The following is a 19,362-nucleotide window of genomic DNA, read 5'->3' as shown; positions in this document are numbered from 1 at the left end:
TATCCAGTCATCTGTATAGATTGTATGTGCTCTCGTTATATAGTTAGGCCTTGATTTCTGGGTGGGGTTGACCCTCCGGCTGACTAGTTGTGATGGCTTACCACGAATACAGTAGACGAGCTGTCATGCAGGCGAACTGACCCCATGGTTAGGGAGTCACTTTAGCTGAGTGCTGGTGCCAGCCAAGTTCACCCTTCGGGTGTGTTGTATGTCAAGCTGGTTGGGTGGTGCTCTGGTGTGGTCTGAAGCTGGTCACTGGGTGTATTGGGTCTGAGACCTCTAGGGAGGTGTATCATGCTGGCCAAGGTCATCACCATGTATCATGCTTGGGATTTCTCCTTTGGAGCTACAAAGTGTTCTGCAGTTGGTTGCTGCTTACACTGGGCTTGGAGCCTCCTGGGAGAAGCTAGCTGCAAACCAAGGCCAGCCTCCACTTGTGAATGTCTGGAACCCTTTGGTGGGCACTAGAATGTAAGCTGAGGCCAGCCATCACATGTGCTGGGCTTGTGGACCTTTGAAACGTTTGGGGAAAGTCCACAGTGCAAGCCAATGCAGGCTGCTTGTGTGGATGAGCTACGAAGAGGCTCCAGCTGGGTAGGCAAGTTGAGTGGGGCAGGGTCTCAGGGATTCCTGAGGGCAAGTTAACGGTCTTAGCCAGGTTAATGTAGAGCCCAGATTTGATGCCCACATGCGGATTAGAGGAGAGTTCAGCAAAAGAGCAAAGGTGCCTGCCAGTGCTTCCATCCCTTGAGGGAGTTTCCCCAATCCCTGCCCCTTCAACCCTCGCCCTGTAGTCAGTCAATTTAGTTCCTGCCGTATGTCCCTGGTGCTTTTCAAGCTGCTTCCCCTATGCTGGAGTGTAGAGTGAGTATATTTGTGAGCCCCATAAGACTTGCAGTGCTTGGGTCTCTGGCAGCCCTTTGTCTCTCTGGGACACAATCCCTGCTGGTGTTCACAGCACTGATGCCCCAAGTTGGGGGGCCAGAGATGGGAGCTCTCACTCCTCAGGGGGAAACTGTGCAGCTGAGATATCCCTCCTGATTCTTATTCATCATATCGTAGGTGTGAGCACTGCCCACTCTGTGTCTCTGCCCCTCCTACCAGCCTCTATGTGGCTTCTTCTTTCTATGCTGAGTTATAGCAATTTTGTTCAGCTAATCTTGAGGCAGTTCTCAATGATGGTTCTATAATTTAGTTGTAATTTTGATGTGGTCATTGGAGGCTGCAAGTACAAGGCCAATGTGCCTTCAGGGTTGGTTAATGGTGAGACCTCTCTTTCTGCCTTATAGATAGCCACCTTCCTATTGTGTCCTCAAATGGCCTTTTCTTGTTTGCACATGAAGTGAGAGAACTGTGGTATCTCTTCCTTTTCTTAAAAAGACACCAGTTCTCTTGAATTAGGGCCCCATATTTATAGCCTCATTTAACCTTAGTTACCTCTTTAAAGGCCTTGTCTCCAAATATAGTCACATTGGCAGTTAGGGCTTCAACATAGAGGTTTAAAGAGGAAACAATTCAGTGTATGGCATCCTCCTTAACTCTACATTCCTGATTCATCTCTGCCTAGTGACACAAATGCCAGGCTCCTGCCACAGTAGTATTTCATGCTAAAAGGCACATCCTCTCTTTCTTCTCCAGTCACAGTTCTGTCTAGTTCAAAGTTCTCTGAAGCTCTCTCCATTTCAAATTCAGAAGTAACCCATCCTTCATCTTTGCTCCTATAGTACTTCGTTCAAACCATTAGTACAGCTAATGTAAGAAGTGTTTTACAATGTGCATATTTCTTTTACAGTTTTCCTGTTAAATCCCATAATCATTATATGATGTAATTATTATCAATATGCTTATTTTAGGGATGTGACACTTGAGCCTCAAAGAGGTTGTTTATTCTATAGAAATTGGGAACATTAAGAAATGTGCTTTTCTTTGGATTATGGTATCATTCACTGATTATGAAACATTGAAAGAGGAGCAGATTTTATGGGAAAAGATGTTTAATGTGCCTGTGACATATCCAAATGTACATATATTACATACCTGTTTAATATAGCCAGTCTTAGACCAATAAAATAGGGCTTCATCACCCATGGGCCATGGACAGGTACGGGGTCCGTGGCCTGTTAGAAACTGGGCCGCACAGCAGGAGGTGAGCGGCAGGCGAGTAAGCTGAGCTTCATCTATATTTGCAGCCACTCCCCAGCGCTAGCATCACCGCCTCAGCTGCACCTCAGACCATCAGGCAGTAGATTCTTATAGGAGCACTGGTACGTGGTGCCAAAAAGTTTGGGGACCACTGAATATACAAGTTGTGACTTGATCTTCTCATTTCGTAATATTAGCACAAGTAAGTGATAAGTGTCAAATAACTTCTTATTTTATGTGTTAATAATAATACTAAATTGTTTGCTTACTCTAATATACTTACTCAATATTCTTCTTCTCACTCTTTTCATATATTTTAACTTCTAAACAGCCAAGTTTTAGTATCAGAAGTGGACAAGATCTGAAGTGAATGAGATCTTAAGAGAGTATATAAATTTAGTTCTCTTCATTAATAGATGAAGAAAGCTCAATAAAGCTAATTAAGTAACTCATCCACAGTCACAGTACCCAAATAAGAAGTAACATTCACATCTTCTAATTCTAAGCAAAATTTATTCCATTATGCCAGTGATTCCCAAACATTATTTTGCAGAACATAAACTATATGAGAAGCTCCATGAATGGAATAATTCAAATGCATCTTTTAACTCTGTATATAAACCCCTCTCTTGGAGAGTTGCAATGAACAACTTGTTTAACTTTAACCCAGCATTTAGTGGTAGAACACCTTTCTCAACATACAAATATGATTCAGGCACTTTGAACAATTCTTTTTAACTACCACAAAGGTTGCTGAAGTTGGAAATAAACTATACTGCTAGTAGGAAATGCTTTGGGAACTGATGCACTGTCCCATACTTGAGTATGACAGTGGCGGGATTTAAAGGCACTTGGTATGCTTAGTAGGAAAATTATCCTGCCGAAATGAGGTTAAGATGATGCAAACACAAGTTTTGTTTATTTGATAGATTTATGCTCTTTTTGGAAGACATAGGGCATATAAATGAAATAGTTTTATTAGTAAATGAGTATGGGATTATTTTTAGTAACCTGCCTAGAACATATTCATTTTACTGTAGGCTGGATTTTTGAAAGATTTGATTTCTCTTTAATAAGTGGTGGTACAAATACACAAAATTAGGAGTTGAAGACTTCCAATTGGAGAATTGTTCTTTTACAGTAGTTGGTAGGAATCAGGTAATGAAGCTGTTGTGCTTTTATTTGTCAGGGAACTTTTTAGAAAAACAGGCAAATAATTAAACACGGTTAGAGTTTGATAGAGGAATTCTATTACTGTGAAGTAGTAAAGATGACTATAGAGAATTAATCATGATGGAAATTTCAGCTCAGTTTTATGGAAGTGCCCTGATTTCAAAGACAAAGAAATATTACTAATAAAACATGAACAGGAAGTCTCTGATTTTTTAGGACTGTCTTTTAGGACTAAGAATCATTCATGCAATCTGTGTACATCTTAATGATAGACATCAGTTTAATCAAAACTATAGATGGTCCTAAGGGGAAAAAGAGTGCTAAAATATGATGCAATAGAAATACTTCAAAGAAAATTTACATAATATTTAAGTCATTATAACAAAGGAAGGCATATTGTCCTCTACCAGATATAGATTCAACAAACTAGACTGCTATCGATATTTATTATTTTTATATATAATTACTGAATGATAAAATTTTAAATATTGATTTGCATTTCTACTGTAAGCAATTTACAATTTAAATGTTATAACTAATGAATGATTAAATAACAACTTTACATGAATCAAATATTCCTTGTTAAAAAGTCATGCTAATTAAAAAATTTTAAACATTGCCAATGAAGACTACAGTGTGAAGGTGGAAAGGACATCCACATCACTATCCACCTAAGATTTTGCCAGCTTCACCATAGCTGGACACTAAAAGAAATCACAGATCAAGAAATATTCCATTTTTAAAAATACAGTTTGAAAGGACAGCTTTTGCTCCATATCTATAGTTAAATCTATAACAAGTATCTGTATATTAATGAAAAGAAAGCAAATATAGTATTATATATACTATACCATTAATAGTTCCATATATTAATGGAAAGAAAAAATGTGGCAAACCTCTAAATTCAGAGGTTTGCCATTTATAGGCTCTGTGAACATAGAACCATCTGTATCTCTCAGGTAGGGAAATAATTATGTAAATTTTAAGTCACCATAATAATACTAGATATTTAACTGAACTAATCAATACTATATCCCCTGATCCCTAACTTGCTGTAAGAGTGAATTCTTAAGGCAAGTTTCTTTCCTTCAGCTAATATTTTTGAAATCCAGCAATGTTTAAGACTCCATATTAGGTGCTATGAATAAGACAGGTCCTTGGCTTCCATAAATTTATATCTCAGGAGAAAAGTAAATGATTGTAAATTCAAGGATGACAGTAATCGTCATAAGAAATTTACAGATAAGGTAGGTACTATGAAATTTCAGAAGCTAAAATTGTTACTTTTCATTTTAATGACTGGAGAAAGCATTATTGCAAAGTGGCATTTATGTCTTGAAAAAATGAGTAAGATTTGGTTTGCAAAATAGGATAAAGGGTATTCCAAAGGGAATAAAAATCAAGAAGGCTGCTATGGATATAATTTCAAGAAGGCTGCTATGGATATAATTTAGACACCTTGAACAATTCCTTTTATTACAGCAAAGGTTGCTGAAGTCAGAATTAAAGTACAAATTAGCAAAACCCTCTTATTTGTTACCCAACAGAATTTTGTTTTAAATTCAAACGGCAGCGAATATTAAGATTTCTTATTTTTAAGCGGTGCAAATAGAAGTTTTCACAAACTAAATTTAACTGAATGCTTGTCAATAATTAAAACCTGGACTTTAGTTCAGGTGTTGCCCATACAACTTCTCAAAATGTCGGAGAGATCCGGACTGCTCTTGGAGCCCCACACCAGCTCCACTTCTCAGTGGAGACGAAATGCCTCTACTATTTGCGAACAGGCTGCTTTGAATCTGTTTTCCTATAAATAGCTTTGTGATTCTGCATTACACCTGGTGGACATTTCTAAAGCCCGTTACGCCACCCTCTTTGGTTATGTTTTTAATGGTTGATTCAACTTTATACGCTTTATCGAGGCCCAGAGGCTGACAGCCTCCAATTTATTGGGGGCTCTCTACACAGACATGCTTGCTTCCTCGTTGAGACTCAACCATCGTCTTACAGCTGTAGTTTAGCCTAATTAATATTATAAATTTTAAGGAATAGGCTATGCTCTAGAGCTTGGGCCTCAGAGCCTCCAGCTAAGACCAGAGTAGTGCGCAGAGGGAGGCTGTGTCCCAGGATGTCAGAAAGATGCCAGCGTCCACGAGATGTGGCGCACCTTCTAACGCAAAAGCTACCACTGCGACCGAAGGGCCCCGGCCTGAGCTCAGGGCCATCAGGGGCCTCCACCCCCGTCCACAGCTCTTCCTGCACCCCCCCACTTCCGCTTCCGGGGAGGTGACTCCCCGGGCGTCCGGGTGTGGGGGCGGTAGCGAAAGAGGAGCCGGAAGTGGCTGGGGCACTTCCGGTACGGGAAACTCATAGCTGCCGATCCGACCGGGTTTGACAGGCGGGGTCCCTGCATGTACATCTCTCTCCTCTCCCCTTCCTCGCGTCAAACCTTCCAAGTCCTTGGCCGCTGCCTTCCCGCAGCTCCCGTCTCCGGAGCCGCCCCTTCCCCATGTTCCGGGGCAGGAGTGACAGCAAAGACCCTCTCGCCGCTACCCCATCATGTCCGAACTGACTAAAGAGCTGGTGGAGCTGGTGTGGGGCACGAAGAGCAGTCCGGGTCTCTCCGACACCATCTTCTGCCGCTGGACGCAAGGTACCCTGGCCGGGCTCTCACTTCCAGCGCCGCTTCCCTTGCCCCGGGAGCGTCTGGCCGTGACGCCCCTCGCGCCAGCCAGCACCCTCGCGTGCCCCGCACTCTGTCTCAGTTCCCGTGCCCGGCTCAGGAACTGGACTTTCTGGAAACTCCGCGCCTGCCCTGGGGGTGGGAGAGGGCGAGTAGGAGAGTGGTTTCAGCTGTCCTCTAGAGACCCGAAGCTCCTTTGCCCCTCCCTGGGCTGCCCTTCGGCCGGAGAGGAAGAGGGTGGCCGGGCTGCATTGTGTGACACTGAAGGTGTGCCCTCTGCCGTGGGGTCAGTTTCTCAAGAAGTTGCGTGGGCGTCTGAATTCCCCACCCCCCCACCCCCCCGAACAAGGCTTTGCTCTTGGTGTTTGGTCTAATTTGGAGGGAGGGAAGTCCACAGGAAAGACAAAGTGGCTAATTCCAGAAAGCACTTTTGTTGTTTTAATCATGTGGTTAGTCATGGTATGTGGTGCGTAAATAAATACATTGTTTCCTACAAAGTGTTCTTTCAACCCAACGTATCCCCGGTTTTGAAATGGTTTCGTATCTGTTACAGTTAAAAGAATTACGGTCGTAGGGACTCGCTGTGCCTAGTTACCCAGACACGATTTTGAGTTATACGAGTTTTATTGATAATACGAATAATAATGAAATAAAAATTACCATATATTGAATTAGTGCACTGTGACAGGCTCTGTGCTGGGAACTTTATGCTAGAAATTATCCCTAATTCTTAAGTTTTAATATTAAAACGCCACAAACACATTACTTAGGGTGACAAGAAAGACTGGTGAAGTTAAGTGGTTAAGTGCTTATTCTTTGGAGTCAGTAATGTATTGTTAATATATGTGTAAAAAAAAAGAGGCTAATAAATAATAGCTATTTATTACTATTATTAAAACATTTATTTATAGAATACTTGTTTTCTAAGGATTGAGGGTAATTTTAGCATAGTAAATCTAAGTCCCTTCTTCATGATGTGTATTTTGTAACAAATTCATGGTGTAAATAAGCCCTTCCTCCCTCCTAAGTATGTATCCTTTAAGGTCCGGTAAACTTAGAATCGTAATGTATTACAGTCAGGTTATTTAGTTCATCATTCTTGTTTTGCATGTGAGAAAAACGAGCCACGAAGGAAAGCTAAATGACCAGGCCAAAGTCGCACAAATTGATAGAAGTGGGAGTAAATTGTGTGTAATTGGTTTGGCTCTTTTTGTACATTTAATTATGTCACTTAACTAATATTTTCTGAAATCTTAGACACCCACATTTGCAGAGTTTATTTTAAAACTTACTTTCGATTTATTTATCTTAATTGTAAACAGCCGTAAAACACACAAGACTGTGAAGGATTAAGAACTTTACTTCCCGTGTAGTCAATATTAATTAAGCATTTACAATGTAGAATAAGGTAATACCCTGCCTCCTTTATATTTATACTGTGATGCAGATTCAAGGAGAATTCAGAGAGGCAGATCTAGCTGTGCTCTAGATCAGGCTTTGGAATAGGCATATGTAAGTCCTAGGTTTAGATTACTTAACTTATTTAAGCTTCAGTTTCCTTCTCTGTAAATGCAGATAATAGTAGTGTCAATCATATAGGAATGTTGTGAGGATTAAAGACATGTAAATACACTTAGGCACTTAGCACAATATCTGTCATGTAGTAAACATTCCGAAGATGTTAGCCTAATTTAAAAAGTGTTTAATTATAGGCTAAGCCCAAGATCCCTCTCTGGCAGTACCCCGACAGTTATAAGAAATTATTATTATTTATTTGATGGATAATCATTTAAAATAGATATTATACTGATATTATAATTTCTGCCATCTTTAGTCATGCAGAAGTTTCTGAACAGGATTCATTCAGTCAATAGCATTTCAAAAGAAAAGATTTTTTTTTTTTTTTTTTTGCTTTTTTGCTTTTCAGAGAGTGTACTTATATTGTGGATTTGTAATTCTTCAAGGTCTGAAATTGATGGAGATTTGAGGGCAACCAAATATGTATTTTTCAGTTATCACCTCTGAATCAGAAGAATGTTGTTGTTGGTTTTGCTTTGTTAACCACTGTATTCATTTATTCATTCTTAGAGGCTGAAAGCATCGCTAAAGATTGCTGTGGCAGTCATTTGGGATTATGGGACTAGGCAGAAGACACTGCTTTGCTGCATTTGCCATACTGCATTCATAATGTGACATTAACTTTGGTTTTATTTCATAGTCTGTAACTGCTTTGAATTGGTAGCTGTGATGTTATTAGTCTTTTGGAAGCAAGTTACAGGTATAAAATGTTTGGGGTAAATATTTATAAAATTATGTTTAAGGATATTCCATTTATAAAACTATATTGATTGGTGATGTTAAATTCTTTTGATATGTTAAAACAATAAGCTGCATGAATTTCCACAGCAAGTAATTGGTTTTTTTTCTCTAATTGATTTGGCAGTTTTCAATACTATGTTAAATAGTATGCCTCAGGAGTGACACGTTTTTTAAATTTCATTTGGCAGTCATAGATAATATCTTCTGAAAATCTTTTTTCTTAAAAAAGTAGTGGTTTTTTGCCCGTTTTTATTTTAAATGCAATAAGTCATGTAATTTCAAGGTTTGAAGTTGTTGTTTTTTTTAACTTGGAAATTCTTTACTTGGTCTGCTTTCCTCCTGCTCAGCTGCCTATAATAATTTTTAAAGAAAAGCATGTTTTCTAACTCCTTTTCACAAGCATCATTTATTCTTCACTCCCTCCTCCTCACACACAACAGTGTGCCAGGCCTCTGCAGCTTAGACATGGTACGGCGGAAGGGAAAGACAGACAATAAACATAATGTAGCATAAAGTAAGTATATGTAATCATTAGAAGATAAAGAAATAAGGAATAATGGGATGGGATCGTCTCAGTAGGTTCCTTTGAAGATGAGGTTTGAGCAAACACTTGAAGTAACTGAGTTAGTCATGCAGATAACTGAAGAAAAAATGTTCCAGGCAGAGAGAATGGCCGTCTTGAATAGAGAACATGCATGGCTTTTTGTTCAAGGAACAGGAAGAAAGTTAGTTTGGCTGGAAAAGAAATGAAAGGAGAGAGTAATAAAGAATGAGGTAAGAAATAATATGGCCCAAATTATAGAAGGTTTTATAGGCCATTGTAAGGACATTGATGCTTTTATTCTGACTGCAATGAGAGGTCATTGGAAGGCTTGGAGCAAAGAAGAGATACAGCAGAAATTTTTAAAAGATTCGTCCGATTACTGTTTTTGAGGTTAGACTAGTGAATTGAGTGATAAACAAGATCAAATGAGAGACAGTTGCAGTAAGCCGGGAATGTTGGCCCAAGCTGGTAGCAGTGGAGACGGTAGGAAGTGGTCAGATGGACCACATCCCAGCAGAACCAAAAAAAAAAAAGTCATCCGGTCTAACAGAAGCAAGTAGTGAGCGTATTATAAATGACAACATTTTGGCTTATTGGGAATTTGTTTTCTTTTATGTATTGATCGTGTAGCTCAGTGTTTGGCAGACTTTTTCTGTACAGGCCATGGCCTTTATTTAGTCTCTGTCTCAATACTCATCTCTGCCATTGCAGCAAAAGCGGCCCTAGATAATGTGGGTGTGGCTATATTCCAAAACCGCATTTGGACAAACGGGCCAACCCCTGATCTAGATTATAAACTCTGAGAAGCCATTTTTTTTTTTTTTTTTTCCTTTTTTAGCCCTCTTTCTCCAAGCTTTAAGTTATTTTATGGTTTCATATAAAAATTAGCCAGGAAAGGAGAAATCCAATTTTGCTATTTATAACAGTTCAATTTTGGGGGTTGGAGAGGTAGGAGCTGTAGTTGGTTGAAATTAGGGTTTTGGACTTTCAGTATAGGACAGTTTTTGTTACATAAAATGAAAAAATGACATTTAACCTATAACTTAAGAAAAGTTAAGGATCAGTTAAAATGTAAGTATAAAATGTATGCATTTAGGAGTTAATACATTTGCATTAAAGTTCAAAAGTATATTTGGATTTTTATTATAACATGACTTAGCATTTTACAAAAGTAGTAAAATGACACACAAGTATGGTTAATTTTTCTTCCAAAGTGAGGATAAGTTAATATTGTGGATCATCATTTCAGAGGTTTTTGTTGTTGAAAACCTTTTATTCCTCTCAAGTGTATTTTCCTTTCTCCAGCATACCTAAATTATAATTCACCTAAAATCCAATGTTTTAAACTCACAGTTCATAAGTTTATATGACAAAGTTAATTTCTTAGTATTTTGAATATTTTTTTTAGTTCAAAGTATCTATTATAATATCTTACATTTATATTATACTTTCCAGTTTTCAAAAATCTTAATCCTTGCAACAACCCTGAGATATAGCAAAGGATAAATGTAGTTATCTTCATTTTTATAGATGAGGAAACTAAGGCCCAGTGAAACTGTGACTCAACCACTATCTAATTTGTAACGACAAACCAAGTCTTTCTGTGGTCTTTTGTTTACATAGAAGACTAGAATTATAGAGGCAATAGTTGTCAAACTGGTTTGAATAATGTATTTGTGCATAGTAAGTCATATAAAAATAAAATACGGGAAGATTCAAAGAAGCTCATGGCTTAGGTTTAAATTAGTTATGAGTTATAAGACTAACAAAGACTTCTGTGTTTATAGTACTGTGGAAGGAGACACAAAATCTTATGTGTAGTATCTGATACATTAGATGGTGTTCAGATCTAATCAGAAAAAAACAGCCATTTTATAAGTTAATTCCTTTTAAAACTAGGAAATAATTTGATAAGAGAACATATGACAAGGAAAGTAACTTTATGGCTTTAAAAATTCAAATTCAAGTGAAACCTTATTATAAAAGGAGAAACCTACTTAGCATAGTCCTGTTTTAGGATAGAATACTTAATTTTCATTTAGCTGACTTTATTTCCTTTTAAGCTCTGATAGCCTTTGTTCATTATCAGTGAACACATTCCAACATAGTGTAATTAAACAGAATTTGGCTTAAAGAAGAACTGCCTAGAATTATCTCCATGGGGGTTTTTATATCTAAAGTACAAAGCACCTCACTATAATGCATTTCAGACTATAAATCTCACCCATGGTTCTTGAAAATCGCATTACATTATTAGGAATTTTAAGGAAGGCAAGAATCCATTACTGATTTATATTTCTTACCCCAAAAGTTTGATAGAGCCTAGTTTCACCTCTGCACTTGGCCCCAACACCAGGGACCCTTTCTTTATCCCCAGGAGGGTGAGAGCTAGACAAAGAGTGGAGGCCTTCTGGCTTCACCTCTTGTTCCTACGTTGGACCTCCGGTTTGGTTGTCTTAATGTGATAACCAGCCCCCTTAGTTCTCATTTGTCCTTATTAAATTTATCCCATTCACCTTGCCTTTTTCCAGTCTTCCATTTAGCCTGTCATCTACTCTTCTTCTCCCAGGCTACTGCATATTGCTGGAGAAAACTGACCAACATCAATACAAATGTAGTCATTAAACCTTAGCCAAGCCCTCAGTGTTTTCTCTTAGTTCTTTATCTTTGCCAGCTTTTATATTTTTCAAAATTAAAATTCTCAGTTCTCTACCTCTTTCATTCCTCACTCTCAGTGAGTAACCTCTTCTCACTTCTTCTTTGCCTAAATGTGTCGCTTAGAAGCCTGCTAAGAGTTACTTCTCCTAGACCAGTAGATCTCAAGTTTTTTGAACTCAGGGCCCTATTAGACTCTTAAAAATTAAGGACGTCAATATGAAAAAAAAAAAAAAATTACTGCGACCCGTGGCATCGTTTCACATTTTTGCAAATTTCTCTTTAATATCTAGCTCATCAGAAGATAACCGGATTCTCACACTTGCTTCTTTCTCCATTCAGTCTGTTGCAATATGTTGATTCAGTTGAAGCATATGCAGAAATCCAGCCTCACACAGATATGTAATTGGTAAAGTAGGGGCATCGTAATAGCCTTTTCAGATAATTATGGATGTTCTTTGTTGATACCACACCAAAACTCGACAAGTGCTCGTTTCTTAGAGGTTAGCTGCAATACAGAATCCAAAGCCGTATCAATAAACTTTTCATACTTTGCCGAATTGAAATCTATTGATTGGTCTTGTACTTTGAATGGATCTTTTACCCGTGAATTAATTTCTAACAGCACACATCGGTCATTTGGAGGTTACTGGTCCACCGGTTTATGAAGGTTTTTCAAATGTTAATACATTTCATTATACAATATCAAAAGTCACAGTAATACCAAGCGAAAAGGTCAGTGTCTTACTATTACTTATAACCACTGACCTCATCAGAAAAATATCTAAACATTGAGAAGCTGTCAACCTCACAGTGGTGGACACAAATTTTCTAAAATTTTAGATATTGCTTGAAAGCTTGAAATTTTATGACTGGCAAAAATACTGTCATTTTCTATGAAGCATCAGGCTTACTTCGTTCATTTCTGAAAAACTGTCTGACAAATACCGAAGTCTCAGTAATCATAGTTTGTCAGTGTAGCTGTTGAAAGTAAAAATAGTGCTCCACAAAAAAAAGCAGTTAGTTCAGCTCGCAATTCAGAAAATGACTCATGTGCTTTTCTTTGAGACAGCTATCAATCACGATACTTTAGTATGTAGCAGAAGTGCTTCATGGGTAGTTTCATTTTGTCACACAGATTATTTTTTAAAAGGACATTGTATTTAAGGTCAAGATTTAACAAAATTAGTAGTTTTTATTGCAACAGTAAGGGCGTTTTTTTTAAATTGACTTTTTTTGTGCGTTTGAGAGCATATGGTGACTAGTGCAGTGACCACTAATACAGCTCGATGTCACTGTCTTGACGTGTGCTCAGGCACCAGCAGTTTAACCCAGTATTGATTTATGCCATCACTGAGAACGTCCACACAGTGAAAAGGGCAGTGTCTTGGTATTATTATGAAAAGGAATGAGGTTAACCTCTAAAAAGCCCCTGAAAGACTCTGTAGGACTTCTGGGGCTCTGTAGACCCCACTTCATCCAGTCCCAGCACCACCAAACTACACTTCCTCAGCTGTTTCAGGAAGTGGAGTCCCCAAACTTCTTTTTCATGGAATCTCTCTCTCTTTTTTTTTTTTTTAAAGTCATGTCCTTCAGGATATAAAAATAATAATTCTTTATTCAACTACCCTTCACTCTATCATCCTTTTTCAAACCTTTACTTGTTTAATAGTTTGCATTTGCTTGTATTCTGAATCATACCTCAACCCTTGAAAATACAGCTACTCTCCCCAGCACTCTAAATTTATTTTTTTAGTATTCCCAGAGACATGCTTTATCCAATACTTTATTTTTTTAACTCTGCTCAGCAGCATATGTAACAAGTGACTAGTCTTTGCTTCCTGATTTTTCCTTTCTAGGACTTAGTGTAGCTTTTTGTTACCTTTGTAATTGTTGTAAGTCTCCTTTGCTGACTCACCCTCTGCTCACTCTTAAATGTTCCCAACTTCATTATCTTTGTTCTACATGTTCTCATTCACTTTGACTGCCACATTGTTTAGGATGATTCAAGTTACTGTCTCCAATCCCAACCCCTGTGCTACGTTCCAGACCTATATTTCCCACTTGGTCTGAATGATGCCAAATGGTTGTCTAACATTTTTGAGACTGAATTTGGCATTTCCAGAAACAGTGTCTTCCATTATCTTCCCTCCCAAAACTTCAAGTATTTACTGAGCATTAGCTATATAACATACTAGGAAAACAGTGGTCAGGGTAGCAGGCAAGATACCTGGAAGGCAAGAAATATAATAAACAAGTAAACAAACGATAATATAATTACAGAGTATGATAAGTGCTGGTTGTGGGGATGGTAGGAAAGATCTACTTAGATAGGTTTGTCAAGGAATCTCTCTCTGAAGAGTTAATGCCTAAACCACGCCCTCAAGAATGAGAAGGATTCAGCCACATGGAGAGAAAGAAAAAGAGCATTTCATGCAGAAGGAACAGCAGGCATCAAGGCCCCAGGTAAAGACCTTGGGATGTTCTAAGGGCCTAAGGTCTTAGAACTGTAGATGGTAAAGGTAAGAGCGAACTGAGGAAGGGTGAGATCATATAGTATATTTTAGGTTGTAAAATGTGGTTTGAGTTTTATTCTAATTGCACTGAGAAGCCATTGGTATGTTTTAAGCAGGCTGTGGCAAAATCACATTTCCTTATCTAAAATATTTCTCTTGTAACTATGGTGACTAGATAAGGATTATGGGAGTATGGCGAGATGGAGGGGTCTGGTTGGAAACTTAACAGTCCTCTAGGTGCGAGATGAGGGTGGTTAGAACCTGAAGGTGGACTGGAGATGTGGTAGAAGTGGCCAGATCCTTGAACCAAGAGCACCTTACCTTAAGGTGTAGCCTAAAAGATAAGTCGGAGTGTTTTCAGACAAAACATTAGCACATGTTTTAAGCTGAGGGAACAACATGTTCATCGGGTAGAAGAAACCAGAGAAATACGGGCATTTGAGGGCTAAAAGAAGCTCAGCATACCTGGAGTCTAAAAGGAGAATGGCAAAGGGTGAGGTAGGAGGTGCAGGCAGGAGCCCGATCGTACAGGACCATGTTAAGGCAGTTAGGCTTCGTCTGTGTCTGGCCTAATCTGGGCTCAGTTTGGGAATGATCTGATTATAACCGGAAACGGAAATCCTTAGGAGTAGATGAGTTACCCAGGGAGAGTGTGTAGAATGAAAAGAACATAGATTCTAAAGCCAAGACCTGAGGAACATTAATGTTTAAAAGGAGTCGATCAAGGAGATCAAGGAAAATTTGAGACAGGATGGACCACTAAAGCCAGTGGACAAAGGTTTTAAGTCAGTGGTCAGCATTTCATATGATTCTCTGAGAGATTAAAAAAGACTTGAGAAATCGTTTTTACTGGTTATTGATGAACCTGCGGTGAAAATGAGTTTGGTGTAGTCACAGGTTGAAAACCAGCTGATGGTGGGCTGAGTGAATTGTGAGGTAAGGAAGTTGGGACAGTGTCTATAGACAACTAGGTGTGCTTTGGAGTGGCAGTTGGAGTTTTTGATGGATTTTTTTTTTATGGTGAAATTATTTTTTCATTAATACTTTACTTTTTTAGAGCAGGTTCACAGAAGAATTATGGGAAATGTACAGAGATTTCCTGCTCCCACACATGCATAATCTTCCCCATTATCAACATCTTCCATCACAGGATATTGTTAAAATTGATGAACCTTTATTGACACTTTATTATCACCCAGTGTTTGTACTTTACATTATGGTTCACTCTGGGTGTGGTACATTTTATGGGTCTTGACAAATGTATGATGACATATCCGTCATTATGGTGTCATTGTATTTTAACTGCCTTAGAAAATCCTTTGTGCTCCCCCTATTTATCTCTCATCCCTCCGCCCTCCACCAGGCAACCATAGGTCTTACTGTCTCCATAGTCTTGCCTTTTCCAGAATGTCATATAGTTGAAATCATATAGTATGTAGCCTTTTCAGGTTGGTTTATTTTACCTAGTAATGTGCATTTAAGATTCTTCTATGTCTTTTCATGGCTTGCAAGCTCATTTCTTTTATAGTGCCAAATAATATTCCATTGTCTGGATATACCATAATTTATCCATTCACCTACTGAAAGACATCTTGGCTGCTTCCAAATTTTAGCATTTATGAATAGAGGTGCTATTAAAATCTATGTGTATTTTTTTGTTGTAGATGTAAGTTTCAACTCCTTTGGGCAAATATCAAGGAGTTTTTGGTGGACTCTTAAGGATGATTTTTTTTTTTTTTTAAGTATGTAAGACACGTGTTTAAATACTATTTGAAAGAAGGAGGTTGAAAGGTAAAGAGAGAGGAGGTGGGATGGGATAGGATCCTCTATGCTATTCTTACCTCACTTGCTATCACCTAGTATCTCAAGCTAGAAACCGGTCAGCTCTAATTTGTTTTGTACCAAGCCTTTGGCCCACTTGCCAATATTCATCAAATCTTAATTTTTACCACATAAATGTTGTTCAGATATAGTTTCTCCTCTACACTAATCTTGCTTTTATTACGTTGGCTCTGTTTCTGTAGAGCTGTTGAATAGCCTCATCCCCACTCTGATCCTTTAAAAAAAAACAAATACAAAAAAACCCAGTATGATTGTATTAGTACTTTAATTAGCACTCGTCATGGTGTGATCTTTCCCAGCATTAACCAGCTTCACCTCACATTTACTATCTCCCCCCGTCTGCCATTCAGCTACGTTAAATTTCCCTCCCATCCATAAACTTGCCCTGTTTTACCAACCCTTTTTCCTTTAGTGAAAGTGTTTTCTTTACCTGAAAGTCTCTCTCTCACCCTTGCCTCTCTGGCAAATTCCTATTCTAGATCAGCCTTAAAGTCACCTGTTACGATTTGACTCGAGCAGAGTAAGCCATTCCTTCATGTATCACAACACTCTTTTCATATTTCTGTCGTAACGTTCGTTTACTTTATGTTAGTAATTATTTGTTTGTATATCTGTCTTGACCTGGGCTGTTGGCTTCTCCAGACCAGGGACTCTGTCATTCACGCATATATCCTAGGTGCTTGGTATAGTATCCGATGTTTGTTAAATATTTGTTGGATGAATGACTGAATTCATGAAACTGCATACTCCTAGTTTGTTGGGATTGGAAGTGATCATTTTGAAGATAAGTTACCATATATATATGACCCTCCCCCTTGACCCTTAGGTAGTCAAATATAAGGTGACAGGAGATTTGACTTTGGGCGATAAACGCACAGTACAGTATACAGATGATGTATTATCGAATTGTACACTTGAAACCTATATAATTTTATTAACCAATGTCACTTCCGATAAATTTAATAATAAATAAATAAATAATTGTTCACCGAGGCCTAGAGAGGTGGATTGATTTCCTGAAGGTCATACAGGAGCCTAGTTCTCCTGGCTTCTGTCCCTGTGTTGCAGTGTGGAAGTGCTCTCTGCAGGAGCTTCTATTAGCCGCTCTCAGTCAGTACTAGTTGATTAATATTTAAGTTAAGCTAGAGCCAATATGAGCACATTCACTGTGTAAGATGCCATTTAATTTTTATCGAATAGACTGTGACTCAAAAGATTGGAATGAAAAAAAGATACTCTATGGAAAGGGTCTTAAAAAATATGTTTGAATTCAGTAAATAGACTGTCTAGTCTTCACGTAAATTATTTAAAAGTCAGATTTGATGTGCTTTTTATTCAACTCCATACTTTATTCCCCCAGTCTACTTAATGGGGTCCCTCGGTGCAAAATTGTATCTGTGCGTGTACATGTTCATTTGGGAGGGATGCGTTCCATATTTTTCTCAAAGAGTTCCTTGATCCCCCAAAAAGTTAACCATTGCCCCTGACTTGAAGATATTTTGCTGTTATGATAAGTGATCTTTTTCTAAGCAAAGTACATTAAAAATTCTCTTAGTTGCTACCTGAATTACATTTTTAATCTTTGCTACTTGCTTTCGTTTTTAGGGTTTGTGTTTAGTGAATCAGAGGGATCTGCATTAGAACAGTTTGAAGGTGGCCCCTGTGCTGTTATTGCACCTGTTCAGGTAACATAGACTACTTTACCGACTCCTTAGGGGATGTGTTCAAACATTTCATACTTTACTTTCTGTTTCTAATATATATGCTCTATGTAATCATGAGACATGATCAGTTACCTCTTAACTTTGTTTATGTAAATTGCTATAAATATCTAAAACGAAAACGAGTTCAGAACACGAACAGGTTACACAGCAATAGCCTTTGATTATCCTTATTTTCACGAAAACATAAGAGGTGTTCCAACTTTTAGAAAATTTAGAATTAATGATCATAACCTCTTAAATTGTAAAATAAGTTGGCAGTATATACTATTTTAGGCTATAGCTTTAGCCTTGAAAATAAAATTCGTAGCAACACATTTCAAGTAGATTTCAAAACACAAAAGATAGGGTTAATCTGAATATATGTCTTTGATTTTGAATCTTGATGTTGTTAGATCGTTTGAATTTTAAAGGCTAATTTATAAACCATTACATTTTTAAAGCCAAAAATTGAGTTTTCAACTTACTGTTACACTTATAGTATCTGAACAGCAGGGTAACTTCAGAACTGTTATAAAAGAAGCTTAAATTTATTGTTTATGTTTTAATCAGCAGGTTTTGAGAATAAATATTTAATGTGATATTTATTATTTATTGGACATACAGAATACATTCCTGAACTGTTAGCTGCAAAGTGGATTTCTCTCTCAAACCTTATACTTCATACCCTTACATTATTAAAACTGTGTTCTCCAAAGGAGGAAAAAAATCTCTTTTCATGGTTGATTACAAAATATATCCTTTATAAGTCATTATTTTGGTTTTTCAAAGAGTTGATATATATTTTTTTGTATTAGTAGAATTATAAAAAAAAGTAAAATTTGAATGTTTGAACTTTGCTTGGGAGTTACTGAATCTAAAGAATAAAATTGAATTATAAGTTAGTTATTAGAACTGTTATGTTGAGTAACTGAGGCAGATTCTGGTTGTTAGTAGGAATCAAATTCAAATCTGAACTCAAAGATTCCTTATCCTACCCATATGCAAATTAGATTATATTAACACTGTCTTTCTTGGGCCATTAATAGTACCCACGGGTCTTTACTGCAAGTCTCTGAATGTAATTAAATGCACGGTACGCCACAGCAGTTTTGTGTTTTATAAATTCATTATATTTCTAAAATGGTAGTTACTTTTGCAAATGAGGTTGCTGTGTAACAACGGATAATTGTAATGTTCAAAATCCTGATGTGTCTTTGAGGTAGTCATTTAGTTTTATAGTCACATAAATCTTCTCAATGATAGAGAAATTTTGTTTATATTACTATTTCAATATAAAAGTCAAAACTACTAAATCATTAAGAGTAATGAAGGGAAATGAGCAAGTCCAGATATTAAAACTTTGTAAACTATAAAAATTAGAACTTAACACTATTGTTAGAAGAATAACTATGTTATGGAACCAACTAGATAATATAGTAGTAGACCATATTACATGAAGCAGTTTGCCAAGAATTTATCCCATACTGGGATAAAGAAAGAACTACAAATCAATGGTAGAATATTATTGGTAGAATAATATTGCAAATAAGTTTACTAAGGTCACTGATATGATTGGCAATTTGAGGGGAAAAAAGTGAATTTTGATAATTTCGTACCATATTCCAAATTTATTCTTGATAGTCAACCACAGAAAACTAAAAATAATGTATTGTCAGTAGTCTAAGAGAAAGGATGAGTTCCAAGCCCAGAAAAATATTTGCAGTGAATATTAACAATAAATGGACAAATTGATTAGGAAAACACTAAGACCCCATAGGTGAAATG

The 19,362-nt window shown here is 37.5% G+C and overlaps 1 protein-coding gene across 1 annotated transcript in view; it reads left to right on the top strand.

Moving 5' to 3' along the window:
• The first annotated feature begins 5,643 nt into the window (after positions 1 to 5,643).
• MINDY3 (MINDY lysine 48 deubiquitinase 3) overlaps positions 5,644 to 19,362 on the top strand; it is an 81,550-nt gene continuing 67,831 nt past the window's right edge. Inside the window, exons 1-2 of the mRNA XM_006906982.3 lie at positions 5,644 to 5,968; positions 17,480 to 17,559. Coding sequence (XP_006907044.1) covers positions 5,875 to 5,968; positions 17,480 to 17,559 — 174 coding nt within the window. The 5' untranslated portion in view covers positions 5,644 to 5,874. The remainder of the gene's footprint in view (positions 5,969 to 17,479; positions 17,560 to 19,362) is intronic.

The sequence above is a fragment of the Pteropus alecto genome, unplaced genomic scaffold (assembly GCF_000325575.1).
Source record: "Pteropus alecto unplaced genomic scaffold, ASM32557v1 scaffold11, whole genome shotgun sequence".
Lineage (NCBI taxonomy): Eukaryota > Metazoa > Chordata > Mammalia > Chiroptera > Pteropodidae > Pteropus > Pteropus alecto.
This window is presented reverse-complemented; position numbering and strand designations above follow the sequence as displayed.